General features: G+C 41.8%; 3 protein-coding genes across 3 annotated transcripts in view; 1 reads left to right on the forward strand and 2 right to left on the reverse strand.

Annotated features, from left to right (window-relative positions):
• kdelr3 (KDEL endoplasmic reticulum protein retention receptor 3) lies at positions 1–4,106 on the forward strand. The gene is made up of 5 exons (XM_080723902.1): positions 1–400; positions 1,095–1,195; positions 1,684–1,842; positions 2,541–2,793; positions 3,265–4,106. The coding sequence occupies exons 1-5, from the start codon at positions 310–312 to the stop codon at positions 3,306–3,308; spliced, it is 648 nt and encodes a 215-aa protein (XP_080580028.1). The 5' UTR covers positions 1–309; the 3' UTR covers positions 3,309–4,106.
• Positions 4,107–5,689: 1,583 nt separating this feature from the next.
• Positions 5,690–7,278, reverse strand: LOC308282854 (GTPase IMAP family member 7; the record flags this gene model as incomplete). Its single annotated transcript, XM_080723242.1, has 2 exons — positions 5,690–6,750; positions 7,245–7,278. The coding sequence occupies 2 exons, from the start codon at positions 7,276–7,278 to the stop codon at positions 5,690–5,692; spliced, it is 1,095 nt and encodes a 364-aa protein (XP_080579368.1).
• Positions 7,279–9,128: 1,850 nt separating this feature from the next.
• The window catches only part of LOC308282855 (ankyrin repeat and fibronectin type-III domain-containing protein 1), a gene marked incomplete at both ends in the record, with an annotated part of 16,427 nt that continues 6,806 nt past the window's right edge, over positions 9,129–18,749 (reverse strand). The window contains 9 exons of the mRNA XM_080723243.1: positions 9,129–9,850; positions 10,631–10,835; positions 11,489–11,655; positions 12,277–12,439; positions 12,748–12,925; positions 13,129–13,295; positions 13,635–13,749; positions 14,606–14,712; positions 14,947–15,066. Coding sequence (XP_080579369.1) covers positions 9,129–9,850; positions 10,631–10,835; positions 11,489–11,655; positions 12,277–12,439; positions 12,748–12,925; positions 13,129–13,295; positions 13,635–13,749; positions 14,606–14,712; positions 14,947–15,066 — 1,944 coding nt within the window. The remainder of the gene's footprint in view (positions 9,851–10,630; positions 10,836–11,488; positions 11,656–12,276; positions 12,440–12,747; positions 12,926–13,128; positions 13,296–13,634; positions 13,750–14,605; positions 14,713–14,946; positions 15,067–18,749) is intronic.

The raw sequence follows: 18,749 nt of genomic DNA on the forward strand, positions 1-18,749 counted from the left end.
TGGATGGAGTCAGCCACGTCACCTACACAACAACTTTTTTCGGGCCATTCATGCGTCTGAATTAGCCTGTTTCTGAATTTCAGAGAATGCTTTTGATTGCGTTTTGATCGCGAATGAGCTTTGACCTCGGAAAGCTCTGTAACCTAGCCTAGCTAATGTTTTTCTAAGTAACGTAGTAGCGCCTCTATTTTATTGACCGCAGATTTTTTTTGCAGACAGATAGGCTATTTTATTCAACGACATCATATACAGCCTATCGACGAGAGTCAAGCTTTCAGACGTCTGTTTGTAGGGCACAATATTTGCAAAATGAACATCTTTCGCCTAGCCGGTGACGTGTCGCATCTAGTAGCTATCATTATCTTGTTCCTGAAGATATGGAGGTCCAAATCCTGTGCTGGTATGTTGTCATGAACGTATGTGTTGTTGTTGTTGTTATTGTTTAATTCTAATAGCCTAGTTGATCACTTTTTACCTAGTGTCACCAAAATCTGCAGCAGAGACTTGCTGTGCAGGCTATTTGGTTTTTTGAGTGTCGTCTTGGGCCCACTGCTGACTTAACATGTAGCAAAGAATGTATTGAAAGACTTAAAAAGCACACGCGCTGAGTAGACGCAAACACTGTACATTTCACAACTACACTATAACGTTCAAGAGAAGGCTGATATCATAATATTGATGGTTGCAATGGTGATCACCGATCAGTACTTCAGTTATGCACTTGTGTCAGCTACGTGGCAAACCGGACGTTGTATGACAACAGTGGCTCAAACGGGTCATTAAATTGAGCTTACTTGGCAGACCTACTGACACACCTTTAATATAAAATACATTAAAGCGTGGTCAACCTCTCTTCTGGAGTCATGGGCACTTGTTATCATTGAATTGCATGAAGATGTGCAGAACTATGGATATGCAAACTATTTCAAGAATGAGCCAAACATATCAGTCTGAGCTTGCAGCTTTAAATGTATTTGTTTTTCTTCTTTTTTTAATGTTCGCATATAATCATTGACATGACAAAAATAGAGACGACAGGGTTAATGTGGTTAAAAGGATTTTTTGGAAACTTGTGCTATTTTGTCTTCCTGTAGGCATCTCTGGGAAATCCCAGGTGCTGTTTGCACTAGTGTTCACCACAAGGTACCTGGACCTATTCACTTCCTTCATCTCCGTCTACAACACAGTCATGAAAGTAAGTGTGTGTATTGTAAGAGCTTAACACACACACACACACACACACACACACACACACACACACACACACACACACACACACACACACACACACACACATAAACATCACAGTGAGTGGTTCGCCCTGTGCATACAAGTTAACCTTACTCCTCATACCTGCCTTACTCCTCATACCTACATGCAAGCATGTGCACGACACACATACACGCCGACGCTGGTGAACGCTAACCTGCCGACGCTGGTGAATGCTAACCTGATGAATGCCAACCCTAAACCTAAACTCTAACCAGACTACTAGGATATCGAAACAATGGGACATCGAAATATTGAGATTTTGCCCAACAACTGATGGCCCTGTAATATCCCTGACTAAATGGATCTCTTGTCTACTAACTTAAAGTTATATTAATATGAACAGTGCTCTCCATGCCTCCAGTTTGTCAGTTCTTAACTCCATGTCTCTTTCTCCCTGCATTCTGCTGCCAGGTGGTGTTCTTGGCTCTGGCCTATGCTACGGTGTACCTGATCTACATGCGCTTTAGGAACACCTTTGACTCAGAGAACGACACATTTCGTGTGGAGTTTCTCCTGGTGCCTGTCACAGGGCTGTCTTTCCTGGAGAACTATGCTTTCACTCCACTGGAGGTGAATATTACTGTATACGAGTATGCTTCGTTCCTATGGTTCAGGTCAGACTACAAAATGACTCGCTGGCCTACTTCTGACAGGCCCCGCATGACATGAGAGCTACTTTGCCTTGATGAGTTTGGGTCCCAGTCCTCCCAGAGTAGACTGCATTTACTAAATTTGAGCCCAGGACAGAAACAAGATGTGAACCGTAACTGTGTTACATGATTTGTAAGGGTTCAGAGCCAGGACATGCAAACAAAATAAAGATCTATATAAAAGGCCCAATCCTGGATTGGACTGGACTACCTATTTTTCACTATCACTGAACAGGAATTTAAAAGTTTGAACTTATAATATATTTAGTCCATGTTTTTTATAAACAAAATTATGAACAAAACGGGTCCATTGGCAAGTGTGCTATTATTTGTATGTTTTATTCAGCTCAACAGATTGTAGGAAAGCTGAGAGAGAGACTGCATATGAGATGCACAGTATACACCCTAGGCCAGCAGGGGGTGGTGTGGTTCCAGAGGAAAGGATGTTAACCATTGTAGCATTGATAGACATCAAATCAGCTCTTCTAAAATTGGATGTTGCACATTTGGCTACTTATGCTGTATCAACAATCATAAAGTTAGATAGACATAAATGGGACTCCCCAAAAGCTTACATAACTACTGTATATCACATTCCTTTCGTTGTCCCATCCACAGATCCTGTGGACCTTCTCCATCTTCCTGGAGGCGGTGGCCATCATGCCTCAGCTTTTCATGATCACCAAAACAGGCGAGGCAGAGTCTATCACCACCCACTACCTGTTCTTCCTGGGTCTCTACCGCGCCCTTTACCTGGCCAACTGGGTGTGGCGCTACCACACAGAGGGCTTCTTGGACCAGATCGCTGTGGTGTCTGGCGTGGTGCAGACCATCTTCTACTGTGACTTCTTCTACCTTTATTTCACAAGGGGTGAGTTAGGAGATGACAAATGACTACATTATTTTGCGAGGCATCATGGGAAGCGGAGTCTTTCCTCTCACTCCTGCCCGCGGTAGAGCGCTGGCTATTGGTTTCCATAGTAACCAGTTAACACGTTCCTGGATGTGTTAACGGTCCCGCGGCACTCCACGGCTCCACTCTGGCTATGCGAGACTAATGTATATAAACTGAGCTGAATTAACTCTTCATCCAACCATTATATCGCACTGTTTAATTCAAAATATGAAATCACATATGCAAAAAATGGTTTAAATACGGGGAATACTTGACTTGCATAGAGTTTTAAAAGGCAATTGTTTTATGATATTCACCTCAAATGTTATCCAATTATTATATTGTAATTGCAGGAGCTTTGCCCCAGTAGTAGACAATAGACATAAACATTTAGTTGTAGGTTTTGAAACCTCTATTATGTCCTCATTTGCTCTCCTCTGTCCACAGTTCTTCGAGGAAGTGGAAAGATGGGCCTGCCTATGCCAGTTTAACAAGAGTTTTCAAACCGCTACCATTCTGTGCCTGCTACAGTTATGCAATGGAACACATACCATGCCCATCAACTGTTGTCAGCGATGGGACAAATGGTCTATAGGGCCATGATTGTGTGTAGGTCAAGATGGGAACATACATCTTGCTGTGTGTGTGTGTGTGTGTGTGTGTGTGTGTGTGTGTGTGTGTGTGTGTGTGTGTGTGTGTGTGTGTGTGTGTGTGTGTGTGTGAGAATGTTTAGAGGCCTGTGTGAATGCATGCCTACAGTAGCTGTAGTTTTAAAGCAAATGTAATGTACAGTATGTTTTTTTTTATGGATTCAAAAGTGACTACAATTGTGTGCATGTGGAACCTAAATATGATTTCAGACAGCTGAAATGGTACTGTGGGAATTGTGCATTTGTTCTTTCTTTATTTCCCCCATGGATGCTGAGATACTGTCCCGTTAGAGACCATCAAATGCAGTTTGTGGGATTTATCTTATTTTTAAACCAATGCTTATAATCCTTGACCCACAAAAACCTGTACATATGGTTGGTTGGTTAAAGCATATTGTACAGCCCTCAGGTTGTCTAAAATACATGTCTTCCTGTACAATAGCCTACATGTCTCTAGGTTTGACAGGGTATACTCATACTGTACCTGTATTAAGGCTATGGGTGTGTCTAGCTGTACAGATTACCTAAACGTTTTTCAATCTCAACTTTGCAATTTTTTATATTGCCAAGGGACCATGAGTGATTACACATTCTAGTAACCTTGTGAAAGGGAACCCATAAAAATATGCCAGAACCTGATTTTGTGTCACTGATTCAGCCAAATGATGACTAGTTAAACTTTTCATTGTATTTTGATTCACTTGAAATACATTGAAAAACATCACCACTATGAATCTTTTTCTCATGTACAATATCTACATTTAAACCACATATCACAACACAAGGTCTATAAGATCATCATTTGGGATGAGGGTCCAATGCCCCTAATGAAATTCAATAAGGGATCAGTGACCTGAAAAATGATATAAGAAACATGCCTACTTTGTATACATTGTACTTTTAGTTTAGTCTGGCTGTGCCCAGAAGTATTTGTCGTCTTCTCTCACTCCACAATGTTCGGATACAGGTCCAGTGGGCACCTAAACCTTGTGGGCACCTCAACATTAAATTGTCTGTTTTTTACTAAATAAATAAATGTATGCTTTGGAAAATGGTCAGATGATACATGATTTGAACCCATTTAGACCCGAGGCAGATTCTAAAAAACGCCTTCTAAACCCTAACCTAAGTTTACTGAAAACAAGTATTATTTTCAAAAAAGTTAAAAAGTTGAATGCTGCTATATCAATCAGCTGTACTGGATTGAAAGGTATAAAATACATATAGGTTACAACAGGCTAAACATCGGGCCTAAATTTACCCTTGAATTGAGGTTTTGTAGCACGTGTAGACATTTTGAGCCTTAAATGTAATAAAACATGTAGTTGGCCCCAGTGAGGGTTCCTCACTTGTAAAATGAATGTAGTTATACAATAAAAAAAAAATGGTGCCCAGGCCCCAGTGTTCTCAGAGGCCCACTGTTCCGGTTACCCAATGGGATGTTTCAGTTTGCCACAACCTGTAAACAGCTTTTTACTTTTGTCTTTAATGCCAAATATTACTTAATTTTTGTACATTTTTCTATTCTCCTTTGATATAAAGTATGTCAAGATTATTCTTTCAATGGGAGCTAAAGGGGCTAGGCAATTTGTGATGTCATACAGTAGATAAAACCAAAGATTTGAGATAAACAGTAAAACAATTGTTTACACTAACCTTTATTGTTCAGTTCACTTCATACCCCACTTCTACATGTATCTAAATATTTAATGGCATGTTATATACTGTAATTATATTCAACATCTTGATATGTTGTGTAGACAGTGATTTCTGGCACACCTTTACAGTACATATTCTTAAATGGATAACTTTTATTAACATGGACTGTGAATTGTAATACGTGGTGCTGATTATCTTCATTGTTGATCTATTTGTGTGTGTCACACACGCACACACACACACACTATAACAGTGGGCTATGATCAGCGATGGACTTAAGTCATTAATCACTGACCGATGTATTTGTTTTGTTCATACTGTAATTAAGCAAACCATGTCATTGTCTCACACAGGTTAGTATCATGGGATCAGGTAAATGTATGTCTACCATACAAATAACACAGTGAGGGAATTATCAGCTATCTTCACTTACACACCACCAATAAATGTTAGTGACTGATAAAAGTGATAAAAGACCATAGGCCCCAGCTTAATGCCGTCTATTCCCTGATTTTACAGTATAGTGAGTACAGTCACACAACCATTGCTCTAAAGTCCATGTCTCAGTGGAGTAGGCTTTTGCGGTGTTTATACAACACTTTACTTCCTTCTCTGACTGCACCGCCCACCACTTTGGCAGCTGAACTGACTGTCATAGGATTTGTGGCCAAAGCTGCTGCTTTCTGCACTACCTTCGCCTTCTTCACTACTGACCCTTTTCCTTTGTCTTTACCCATGATCCCTGCCCCCTCTGCAGCGCCTTTCCCAAGTGCAGTCATCAGCTCGCACCAGAACAGTTTCTCCTCAGTCTTCCTAGCGACCTCTATCTCCCTTATCTCTTCCTCTTCCCTCCTTTTTCTCCTCTCTAACTCTGTGCCCTTGTCTTCCATCCCCTCTGCCTCTCTCCATTTGGGCATGTCATCTCTTGCTGCCAGAATCCCTTCCTTTACCTCTCTGATGGCTCTCTCTGCTTCCTGGAACATCTCGTTGCTATAGCAACTGCCTCCGTTCTCTGCCACCATCTTTTCTACCCTTTCCAGGAGATGTATGACCTGCGGCTGCAGTGAGCATTTCGCCGACTGGTCCTGTCCCCCGCAATCATCGCTGTTATCAAAGACGTGGTACCCCCCTTGGCAGCTGTCGACAAGTGCCGACAGCTCATCGCTCTCCTTCAGGAAGTCTTCAATGCTCTTCCCCTTCAGCTGGTCTCCCCATGTGAACAGCACCATGGTGAACCTGGTTGCTTCAGGCCCAAACGTGGCCTTGATCCACTGCAAGGTGTCCCTTTCCTCCTGGGTGAATCTGCCTAGTTGGATGGTCAGCAGAAATACATGGGGTCCCGGAGAGGCCAGTGACACACACCGACCCACCTCCGCTGTTACCGCCTGGGGAGAGAGGCACGTGTTGAAGAACCCTGGGGTGTCGATTACGGCAATGCTTCGCCCATTGACCTTCCTAGTGTGCCTCTCACACTGAGTGGTGGCAGAACACGGCGACAGTGCGACCCGGAAGGACTTCCATCCCATGATGCTGTTGCCGGAGGAGCTTCTGCCTGTGCCAGTCTTCCCCACCAGAACAATTCTTAGGAGGTCACCAGCACTGGACTCTACAGGTACCTCAGAGTCTGTCGCACCATATAGTGAAACAATTATTATCAACACCAACAGCACTGTTATTTCTAGCAAAAAGTACTGTTAAACTGTATCAGTTTCTTTCTAGAACATAGGCTATACATATTTATGCATACCCCTCCAAAACAAAACGTATAGCGTAGGAGCTTTAATTTAGTCAGCAAGCATATAAACTGTTAAAAAGGATGGACCTTCCATAAGGAAGGTAGGCCTACTGCACACTCCAGAGAACGGAAATGGACAACTTACTACTGCATTAAGTGATTTTTAGCAATAATAAATCACTTAATGCAGTAGTAAGAGGTCCATCTCTGTTCTCTGGAGTATATATATATATATATATAGGTCTATATATCTATATCTATATCTATATCTATATATATATATATATATATATATATATATATATGTCTATATAAACAATAGATTGCAGACACCACATTGTCCTATGGCTTTGGACCATCTGAGTCCCATTGTGACAGCGTACCTTCAGCTGACGCTGCACATTCCAGTGACGCCATCCTCCAGCGAGCTCACGAGAGGACACACAGCTAAAGTCACAAACGATAGCTACGTCGTACCGTATCGATAAATCTCTCGCCTAAATTACAGGACAACGATTCCGTAGATGTCAAGATGTGTCATATATTTACCATTATTTTAGATACAAGCTCCGTCCTCTCTAGTATTACGAAAAGTCTAATTTCATTATTTGCTTTCAACCAAGCTGTGAACGGCATTCCTGGTGGTGCTGCAGCCCATGATGTCAAATGAGGAGGAGAAGTGTGTGTATTTGGTTTGGTATGTGCAACGTGCTTTTGTGCGCACGCGGCCAATTTTGGGCGTCAGCGATACTGGCTGACACCACGTATTTCAGAATTGATTCTTGTATAGCCAATAGCCTAGTCTAGTTTTTGCATCATCTTCCATAAAACAACAACATTAACGTTACAGTTTCAAATTAAACATTTATTTAAAGCATAACACGTCACAAACGGTTTGTAAGGTTTGTGACAAACCTTACCTATTAAAGGGGCAGTGGGGGCAGTGATATTTTTCGTTAAAATAGGCTCGAGCTCTATTCCATATAACTCTATGGAGTGTTCAGTAACAGGGTACCTGTCCCCCCAAATCCTAGTCTGTAAGCCAATAGAAAGAAAAATCATTTTCAGGACAGGATAACAATGTTATCCAATCAGGACAGAGGGTGCAACCATTCCATTTAAAATAACATTTTGGTCCTGGATAGAATTTCAAATCAGATGACACTTCCAAGGTGTAGCCGTTGTCTATTAACCTGCACCCATTAAGAAAAATAAGAATACAAATTATCAGTTGAACAAAAATGTTTTAACCAGTTTTCAAATATCCACTTAAGTGTAATTTGTTAAAGTATTATATTGCTATTGTTTCAGTAAATGTCAAAAGTGCAGACAGGTATAAGGTAGTTTGCCAACTGCAAAGCAACACTCAGTCCTGCATGTGATAAGTGGCATTCTTCACTTTAGCCTTACACTGTTGTGGCTTCACCTCAAAATAAAGTAACTGTAGTTTAAATAGTTAAACCTCTGACTCTCTACTTGTAATTATTCACATCAGATTCTCTAATTCACTGAATCCTATATCACAGAATAGATGTAACTATAGTAAGAGAAGAAGTTAATACAGACAGTTGTTGGCACTGTAGGTAGGTACAGTATTGTGTCTAAAATAGGATGTGATCTTGAGTTTGCTCTATAGTAGGTTGTTGTGGTTTTTTTTTTTCTCTCAGTGTTTCAGTTATATGGTTATGAAAAGCTTATATCCAGTTAGTAATCCTCAGAATAAAGTAACTGGAGTTTAGGGTCAAAATGCTGAGAAATACCTTTGAGATAGAGATTACAAGAACCAAAAGTAGGCTACCACTGAAAATGAAAGTAAAGGATGTCTAGCTTATTGCAGTATACAGATATATTTTCATCCATACTGTAGATAGGATACTTTGGGCCTTATTTTGTGTGGCATCTTATGCCTTATACTTTGATTAGGCATTTTGTATTACTTTTTACATTTTTAAAAACATTTCAAATATTATTTAAAAGTAACTGATCTTCAAGCTCACAACGCATCACTGTAGATCGGGTATTTTCACTAATAACATTAACTCATAAGGCATAAGATTCTGAGCAAAATAGGGCTGTTGATGAAGATGTATCCTAAAAGCTTAAAATGACCCAAAAATCTGTTTGTGTGAGCAAACTGCAGCACCATCTAGGGAAAAAAAGTCCTTCCCTGTAGGCTCAGAGGCAACATCAGGGATTTAGTGGTCAGGAAGTATGCCTGAAGTCACCATGCTGTGCGGAAGAGTTATACAGGCTCGTAAAAGACATCATCAGGACATGTAAGAAGAGCTGTCCCACTCCACTTGGCTCCTCAGTGGAATATAGTTCCCCTTGTTGGGAAGCGGTAGCATCGCTGCTTCCTGTGGGGGTGAATCCCATCTCACAGTAGACATGTCTTGACCCGGCAAAACTGTGGTCTCACAGACCGCCTCTTCCCAACCAATTTCTGCTGTCCCACTGTTGCTGTCCTGTGAGAGACTCTCAGCTTCGTTTGTCAACTCTGAGCTCTCCAAATCAAACAATGCAGGGCTTTCCCCAATCCCCAGTCCAAAGCTCTCTAGCATTTCCAGAACAGATGGTGCTGCTGGGTCACTCGGAAGACTCTCTTCATCTATGAGACTCAGTGTGGGCAAGATATGCACCAGTTCTGCCATCTCCATGGGTTCGATCACCTCACTAATACTGGGTGGAATATCGGTGTCCTCGCTGTAGGGCTCTGCTTCCACCAAAGCATCATATACTACATCCGATTGGCTGACGACAGCGGGTTCTATTACAGACTGAATTAAAGCACTTTCGCATCCTAATTCCGATTGACCAATGGTGGTCAGGTCCATGGTTGATTGGGCGTTGACATCAACGGGGTACCCCCCCTTAGCCACACCCTCCATTAAAACCATAGCGGCCTCTTCCTGAACGACCAACAGGCCTCCTGCTGGAGTGGAGACCTCAACACTGACAACATTTGCAGGGCTCACGCTGACTAAGGTCTCTGAAAGGGAAAGAAGTTCAAATAAGTTAATTATTTTCAGTCTTCTATGTCTTTACAGTTCTCTGCTGCAGAATGTTTAACCCTTAAGTTCTGTTCAGATTCACTACACCTTTGTTCTGTTCGGGTCATTTTGACCCGGGGGATATTTGGTTTAAAAAAAACAACACTAATATACATTTTAACTTAACAAATCATCATGATACATTGACTTTGACTCAATACCAAACAATTCATATGATATATATGGTAAATGTTTGCATTTCTGCTTTGCTATATCACATTAAACATTGAACGAGCTAGGCGTTTTTACTGATTTAGCTGGAATTCATGTAAAAAAACTACTTTATTTAATACTGGGTAATATTGCTCATGCTTATAGGAAAAAATGAAAATCAGACAGGGGGGCTTCGGAAGGGGCGTGTTAGAAGGGGGGGGCTGTGTGTCTGTGTTTTGGCACAATACTGTGTATTTCTGTGCAAAATTATGTGCTTCCGGGTCAAAATGACCCGAACAGCACTTAAGGTTCAAAAAAATATGAGGGGGGTGTAGCATGGGTGTAGTGCAAAAATATTTTTTTTACACATTCATCTCAGAAGAATCTTTAAGGCCAGTGAGTTTCAGGTGGAAAAAGTTTAAACTTCTACCTTTTTTTTTCAAATGAAAATGTAAAACGGGTCAAAATGACCCGAACAGAACTTAAGGGTTAACCTTGTATAGGTCTTGTGAGAGAAGACAAGGAGACATGTTTTCACATCATCATAATCCTCCTCAACAGCATACCTGAGACAGTTCTCTGTGCTTGTAGCCGATGCGGCCAAGTCAGTCTGGCAGTCAGACTCCCCTCCTCTTCCTCTGAGTCAGGAGGTGGAGGAGGGTCCCCACCCATCACCAGGCCCAGGGGCACTGCCCCCACCCACTGCCTGGACCGAACACACTGCAGACAGTCCATGATCCAGCGGGAATCTCGCCACACTGCGTCAAGACGCTACAGGAACAAGTTAAAATGTAATGGGATGGTTATTGAACTGCAGGATCTAAACAGAATGTATGTAGAGTGTGCTGGAGTTTGATGAAAAACATTTTCCAGACACCCCTACCAAACCTATTTGAACCTGTACCCAAACATGACAAATCATATACAGTCTTTATTGAGAACAACATGTGGAAACAGTATTTTTCTTTTTTTAAACATTTGTTTATTGGGTTTTTGACAAGCATTCATTCTATTTGTCAACACAATATTCTTACAATGCCTCATAGATCCCCATTATCCCAATTTACATTTTACTTATTATTAAATGTACCAGCATGAGACACGCAACGGATGGATGGGCACATTTATTCTTGCCTGCTTGAGTTTGGTATTGGTGTAGTTATGGGGTGTGTCATTTGCAAATCAGCAGCACACTGGAATTTTGGTGTCAACAAGGAACGCTATTTGTGTAATATCACATCATCTGCTCATGACGGTCTGTTTGAATTGCTGTAGATTTTACTATTTGATTGGCCATGATTGAGTTCACCTGGAACACACCCACTCACAATACCATCTTGCCACTGTGCCACCGTTATTCCAATCCACTATGCATTCACAGCTTCAGGATAGTTTTCCTATATCCCAAACAAGGACATTTTTACCTGTGACAGCTGAGTGATGTGGCCCAGACGTTCCCGAGCCTCCTGTACCTCTTTGGTGTCCAAGGCCTCTCTCAGAGCTTGCTGGGCCAGATGGGTGTCCAGTTCCAGTCTTACCCAAGCCTGGCAATACTGGGACAGGAAGTCTCGCTCATACGTCCAGAAGTGAACTGGGTTGAGCCGAGGTCAAGGGAAGAGACAAACAAATACTTTAAAAATAGCAAAAGGTTTATTTCATTTGTAATATGACAGTTTTCATACCAACTTTCCAGCCCAGTATTTTAAAGTTCAAAAGCCATGTAACAGTTTGGTCATGGTTTCAGATTTGAGGAATAATCTGAGGCGAAGTTTACCCTAAATGTATGCATATAGGCTGCTCTTCTGTCATGTGAGCCCCAGTTTGCTGAACACTTATTTAAAGATATAGCCGCTTTAGTTGTTCCAGATTTCTTTCTGTGTCCTGCCCTGCTGTTCTAATTGTCCACCCTCGGGTACTTTGAGTAGCTCTGCAAAAGTAGCATACAGTATGTGCAGTTTGCAAAGTCCTCTAGCACTGATGCAACACGGATGCAAGATACAGACAGGACCTCTCCAATGATTACCACTATGGTTTACTGCTCTACTAATCCTCAAGAGAAACTGAGGGTGGGGGGGGGGGACTTCAGTTACAGACTACAGTAATGATATAATATTTAACTTAAACAATTAGTGTCTTTATCATTTATTTATCTAAACCCATGTTGTGACCACTGCTCTTTGAAACTCAGGAATCCGTAAGCCCCTATACTTACCCAGCTCAAAGACCTGCAGGGGCATGGTGAGGCCAGGCTCCTTAGTCCCCACCAGAGGCCAGTAACTGGAGCTGAAGTCCTCACTGGGAGGCAGCAGGAGCACCATCGATACCTTGTCTCCAAACTGCAGGAGCTCCCGGGTATACACCCCATACTGATATGCCTGCAACACACACACACTGCATTCATTGTAATCATGGAATAATGGGATGCCAAGATCTGTTGAGCCTTTTCAAGGTCATGTGACTCTAATTCAATGAAATGTCACCAATGGAAATTACCCATGTGATAACCCGAAAACAGTTTTATCTGACGTGATAACCTGAAAACAGTTTTATCTGACGGTAAACCCTGGTTAAAGTCAATTAAACGGTGTGAGGGTTGGAGATGACCCTCATTAGAATAGACCCTGGTAATGGGGGTCAAAGGGTAGGCGAGAAATTTGAGGCACTGGAGTGAAACCATGTTTACCCTGTAGAGGGGGATGTTGAGCTTTGTCAGAAGCAGAGTGACTGCTGCTCTCAGGGATCTACCAAACTCTCCAAGGCCGCTGCTTTCCATCAGGCTCTCGTCCTCACCACTTAACAGGTTCTGAGCGCTGCCACCGGCTGTGCTGAAAACATGGCTCTGTAGCCACGTCCATTCTTCCCTATCACACAAGGAGATGGTAGCCACAACAATCAAGAAGAGAGAACATTCCTTAGACTATGAAATCTTTACAATAACTAGTGCAGGGTAATGGGCATGCAGCAAAGTATATTCAATCTTAAAAAAAAAAACACAAAATCTACACAACATTAGCGTACTCCTGATGAACTGGATTGGGATGTTTTGCAGCTTTAGAGGCGTTACCTGGACACATGAGGGTTATGGCGGACTCGTGTGTGGCAGAGCAGGTTCGGCAGCCTCTGTGGTACCAGAACCCTGATCTGTTCTACAGAACTGCACAGCTTCAGGATCCCCACGTACAGGCCTGGCTGGGCCCACTGAATGCTGTGTCTGTGGAAGGACAACTTCTCCTGGAGTGAGAGAATGAGGGGAGGAGGGTTGTGAGGTTTGAGAGAATGTTTCATTAGTTGTTTTCTTCCACTGTGGTTTGGTTTGGTTTGTTTGTTTTGTTTTATTTGGGCTTCCCAACTAAATTCAGATTCTTTGTTGGATCATACATTTGTGTTGCACAGAGCAGAGCAGCACGGAATGTATTTAATGCACTTGTTTAGAAGTACATTAAATATATTCTGGGCTCTACAAAATGCTCAATACATTTCTGTAATCATCAAGTGCTCAGTAATAGTGCACGCTCTCTCTCTCTCTCTCTGCAGACATAAACACACACTGACAAACTAACACAAATTAACCTTGAGTTGATCAGTGAGTGTGTCCATGGCTGTTGGCTCTGGTAGCAGAGGAGTTCTGCCGCGGTTCTTTTCCAGACGTGTCAGGGGCACCCAGTGGAGTGGAGGGTCAGGAAGGCTGAAAGCACAAGACAGAAAATTAATTGTAAAGGAAAACATGCACGCAAATATAAAAATCTCAAAACATATAACTTTTTCTATTTTATTTAAAAGTTCCCTAAATTCCCTAAATCTGTGTGTGTGTGCGTGCGTGCGTGTGTGTGGTATGTCCTTCACATGTATCGAGAACCGTTCAATTAATCACGGTCACATGATAACAAGCAGTGCAGAAAATGCAGACAATACTCTTCCTTGGACATTACTCTGAATAATACAGACAAGTGACTTAAAGGGGAAGACCACCCATTTTCAATATTGAAATATGTCATTAATATACATTAGAGGAGTTGTGTGGAAATATATCATGTATATAAGTATACATCTGCTGCTATGTTCATGCACCTTTATATTTTATCTCAGGTACCAAGTACCATTTACTTCTGTAAACCTGTGATGTGACAATAAAGATTCTGCTTCCTTTTAATGAATGCAGATGTTCTCACTGGCCTCGCACGGTCGCCCCACTTGCACACGTGAGTATTATATTTCTGCTCTGGGCGGAAAAAGGTTGTCTTCAGTCTCTGCACGCATTCTCATTGAAAAGCATTGACCAGACATCCTGTTGTGGCCAGGTTTGTCGAGAACAGTCACACACAAACCAGACCTGTGTTTGTTATTGGCTAATGGCTTTTAATAAGTGCAGCAGCAGGAAACACACTCACTGTTGGCTTTCCTTCATGTGCAACTGTCAACTGGAATACAACCGCTATATTGTACTTGTTCATTTTACAATATTTTCAAGTTAGCCTACTGGTAATATCAATTATAATGTCACAAGTCGACTGTATTATGTTATTGTGCTTTTTAACACTAACCTTGGAGGGTTTGGGAAGTCCTTGACAGTAACTAGCAAGACATTGCCCTGCCTGTCCTTCATGGGTTCATAGTAAACCTGGCCCAGATCCACAGTCCCCAGGGACGACTGGAGAGACAGAAGGTGCAGAGGAAGATGAATCGGAAGACAGCAGCAATGAAAGAATTGAACAGAAGAGAGTGGAGGTAGAGCCACATGCATTAGAGTAAACTAAAGCGATGATGGAAGAGCAGGAATAGGAAGAGAGGATGTTAAAGAAGTGATTAAAAAAGTAATTAATTGCAGTTTAACCTTTTTGTTGTTTTTGTAACATGAGCAATAAACTGCTTAATGTCCTCCTACCTGCAGCTGGGCAACAGCTCTCAAGATGTTGTGTCTGTTCTGAAGGAGGGATGAGGGGGAGGAGTGAGCAGAGGAGAGGGCCTGTTGGAGCCAGGGAACCTGCTGCCACGCACATGACAGCTACAACACAGAGGTATTGAGGTAAATGGAGAGATTAAAGGTACCAACATTTTACTGTTACAGTACCAACATTTTAATGTATACTCTGGTACATTTTCTTTACTAATATTTTTACTAATACATTAATATTTTACATAGAGGCATAGAGGCATTAGAGGGTCTAACGTGGTTTAACTGAAGTAATATTGATCAATTCTAAATATTATCAAAGTATTCTTAAGCAACCTGGACTGGTGTTACGGCACCCTAGTTCTGGCTGAATCTGAATCTTTATGCCCATACATGGTGTTCCGTGTCCAGGCCAGTCTGTGATGTCAGTACTATGATGTCAGAGTATGACGTCAGAGTAGCATGCAGACAGACGGTTTCGTTACCATGGCGGCGAAACTGTGTAGTATCAGTGATGATGTCAGCATGCAGATGGTCAGACGGACGGACAGACAGACAGACAGACAGACAGACAGACAGACAGACAGACATTCACTAAATTACAATATATACATATGTAGATCCATTTACTGTATATGGAGATATGCTGTGAGAGCCCAAAATGCTTGCTCAGTTATTCGTTATGTGAAAGTCCTGTGATGTCTATGACATCTGACATCATACCCTTTTATGCCCATACATGGAGATCCCTGTCTGTAGAACCAGCCACACAGATATGGGCTGTCTTGGCCATCTGTCTTGGCCATATATGGATTCTGTTAGTGTGGTATGTGGCCGATGTGGCCTCCATATATGGACATTCCCATATGAAGTCCTGTTAGATATGGGCTTAATATTGATGACATCAGGGAACTCCATATATGGACATAAAAGGGATTCTGTTAGTGTGACATTACAGTGAAGCCAGAGTGTGATGTCAGAGCGGCAAACTCATTCTGTTAGAGTGGTTCTCCTGACATCACAGTGACATCAGAGCATGATGTTAGAGACGACAAACCCATAGAACTACAGTGTCAGGCGTGACAGAGAGATAGAGATACATATGGACAAGCTGTGACCGTTCACATATTAATCTGCGACCTATGGTCGCAATAATATTTTCAGGTGAGGATAGCAATTTTATCCAATCAGAAGAGAGACCTCATATGATACAGGATAAGTGAAATTGTAAACAAAATTCATGACAAGAAATGAGCGGACAAAATGAACAATAACTGGAACACTATCAAACTGAAGCTGACAAATGGGTACTTTCTCCTGATTGAATGAAATTGGCAACCCACCTGAAAATGTATTTTCTGTTTATAAAAGTGATGGCGAGGTGTGTTGTTATTGTTATTGAAGTCAATAACAATGATTGCTATCTGAAATAGGGCACCCAAAACACACCAGTCGGGGAAACACCCTGACACAATCCCTTCGTTATGTGTGCCATAGATCATCTAAATAGGGCCCTAAATGTCTATTGGAGGAGACATCACATGTGATTGTCTGTGCGGTGACAGGGACTATGTAATGTAATCATGTAATCATGTAATGCAGGGGTCTTCAACGTTTTCCGGCCCCTTAGTTGAGAGAGAGATGAAGCAGGGACTCCCACAACCTTTTCAGAGATTCCATTTAGTTTAGCACAATCATCAGTGAATTTTGGATTCATGTCAATTTGTGTTTTCAGATATTTAACCACTTGAACCGTCAATACTTAATACACTTGACCTTTCACTCTCTACTTGTCTGCTAGTCTGCTCTTTTCCCCCTCTACGCCAAACCTCTTTGCCGAAAATAGCAGATCTACAAACTCACAACGCCACGCAGTTCTCAGAATATGAACACTAGGATTCAAGTGGTTAACTCATTGACTGCCACCATTAAAAGTGAACTATCAAGCTAGGTTGCCAAGCATTTCTTGATTTTTACCATGTTTACCATTTTTTTTTTTTATTCTGTCTAATGATGACTATGTCATGCCATGGCCCAGATGAAAGAGGATAACTTCTAGTTTCCACAGAAAAAAGAATTATGTTTTATCATGTACACTTCTTTAGTTATAGCCATTTGAAAACCCTTGTTTCACCAAAACCAAGCCCTCTCAGAATAACAACTGGAGAAAAAGACGTTTTTGTGAATGGTCTCTTTTCAAGCAAACAACTAATTTTTGCCAGACCCATGAAATGGGTAGGCCTACATAAGCAAATGTCGGTCTGTCTGTCTGTCCTGGTTTTCTATATAAAGGGTATATATGATGATGACATGATGATGACATGCCTACAAAAGGCATGATGTCATAAATGATGATGACAGACAGGGGGTCTGGCACAACCAGGTTGACCTGGTCTAGTTTTTTACTCACAGCTCTTTATTTATTACATCAGATGCTTACTTTATGATTTGAAACAAAAAAAAAAAATTCTTACAGTGTAATGGGCACATTGTCCGTCCGTCACACGTCACACTTTTGCACGTCACATTGTATCTCCGCAACCGTTGCCCCGATCCATGCCAAATTTTGCACACACACTCCTTGCCTGCCAACCTACAACCTCCACCCATCAATTCTCACATGCCCCTCTTCTAGCGCCACCATGAGGCCGATTCTTGCAAAACACATTTTTGGACACTGCTCCTACAATATTTGCCCTCAAATCACGCAAATCGGTACACAGTATGTCTACACTCATCTCATCAACATGGATATGTCCCATTTAGCGCCACCTTCAGGCCGATTTTTCAAAACACATTTTTGGACACTACTCCTACAGATTTTGCCCTAAAATCACGCAAATCGCTACACAGTATGTCTACACTCATGTCATCAAAATGGATCTGTCCCATATAGCGCCACCATCAGGCCGATTTTTTCAAACACATTTTGGGGGGACGATTACGCATCGCCTGTAGTGTGTATGCACACCACACCCATATCACTGGAAAGGCCTGCTCGCGCTCTTTCCGATACATCAAACTGGAAAATCTGTATCTTGTTCTATGGTCTAGTAAATGGCAACTTTATAAAGATTGTTTTTGCTATCAAAACAGCCTTTTTGAGTAGACATTTTGAGATAAACGACTTTTTAGTAATAAATAGATAAATAGAATAAATAGAATATCTATTCATTCTACTGTGAATATACCAACTTCCATATACGTATGGAAAGATCAATTCGCCCTCTTTACAAATCCGCCAAGTAGTAAGTTGCTATCATTTTCTATTGTTTAGAAATAGGGCTGTTTGTAGGCGATGTAATCACCAAAACAGCTCTCTGAATACATGTTTTCGAAAGGATGCTATCAAACATAACTCTTTTCAGCCTTCTATTTTTGGCTTCAATGATGCATCAGGCAGTATGTTTTCAACCAAATGGGTAAACAAATACGTGTTTTACAGACTTTTCAAGTATAAAGGCACATGTCAGCTCAATCCCTGAAGTTATGTGGACAATAGACCTAAGGGCTCTGATCCATAGCAGTGGATGCAGGCACGCCTGTCATCCACACGGCGGCGCTGTCTATCTCAGAATGCAGTCTGATGCATGTCTTGAGTTTACAGCAATAAACACACGAGCACGCAACGTGCATGAGCGTGCACACACATCGAAAACAGTTTACGTTGTGTCACTGTCTCTCTCTCTCTCTCTCTCTCCCCCCCCCTCTGCAACGTGCAACAACATGCATGTGCACGCGAACATGGGCATGCGCACGCACACGTGCACTCTTACTCTTATTTACTCTTACTG

This window comes from Nannobrachium achirus (genome assembly GCF_963921795.1).
Source record: "Nannobrachium achirus genome assembly, chromosome: 4".
In the NCBI taxonomy this organism is placed as follows: Eukaryota; Metazoa; Chordata; class Actinopteri; order Myctophiformes; family Myctophidae; genus Nannobrachium; species Nannobrachium achirus.

Excerpts from the sequence above, each read along its gene's own strand:
- kdelr3 (XM_080723902.1), top strand. The coding sequence starts at position 310 with ATGAACATCTTTCGCCTAGCCGGTGACGTGTCGCATCTAGTAGCTATC. Across the intron at positions 1,843-2,540 it reads ATGCTTTCACTCCACTGGAG|ATCCTGTGGACCTTCTCCAT; the intron begins GTGAATATTACT and ends TCCCATCCACAG. Across the intron at positions 2,794-3,264 it reads CTACCTTTATTTCACAAGGG|TTCTTCGAGGAAGTGGAAAG; the intron begins GTGAGTTAGGAG and ends CTCTGTCCACAG.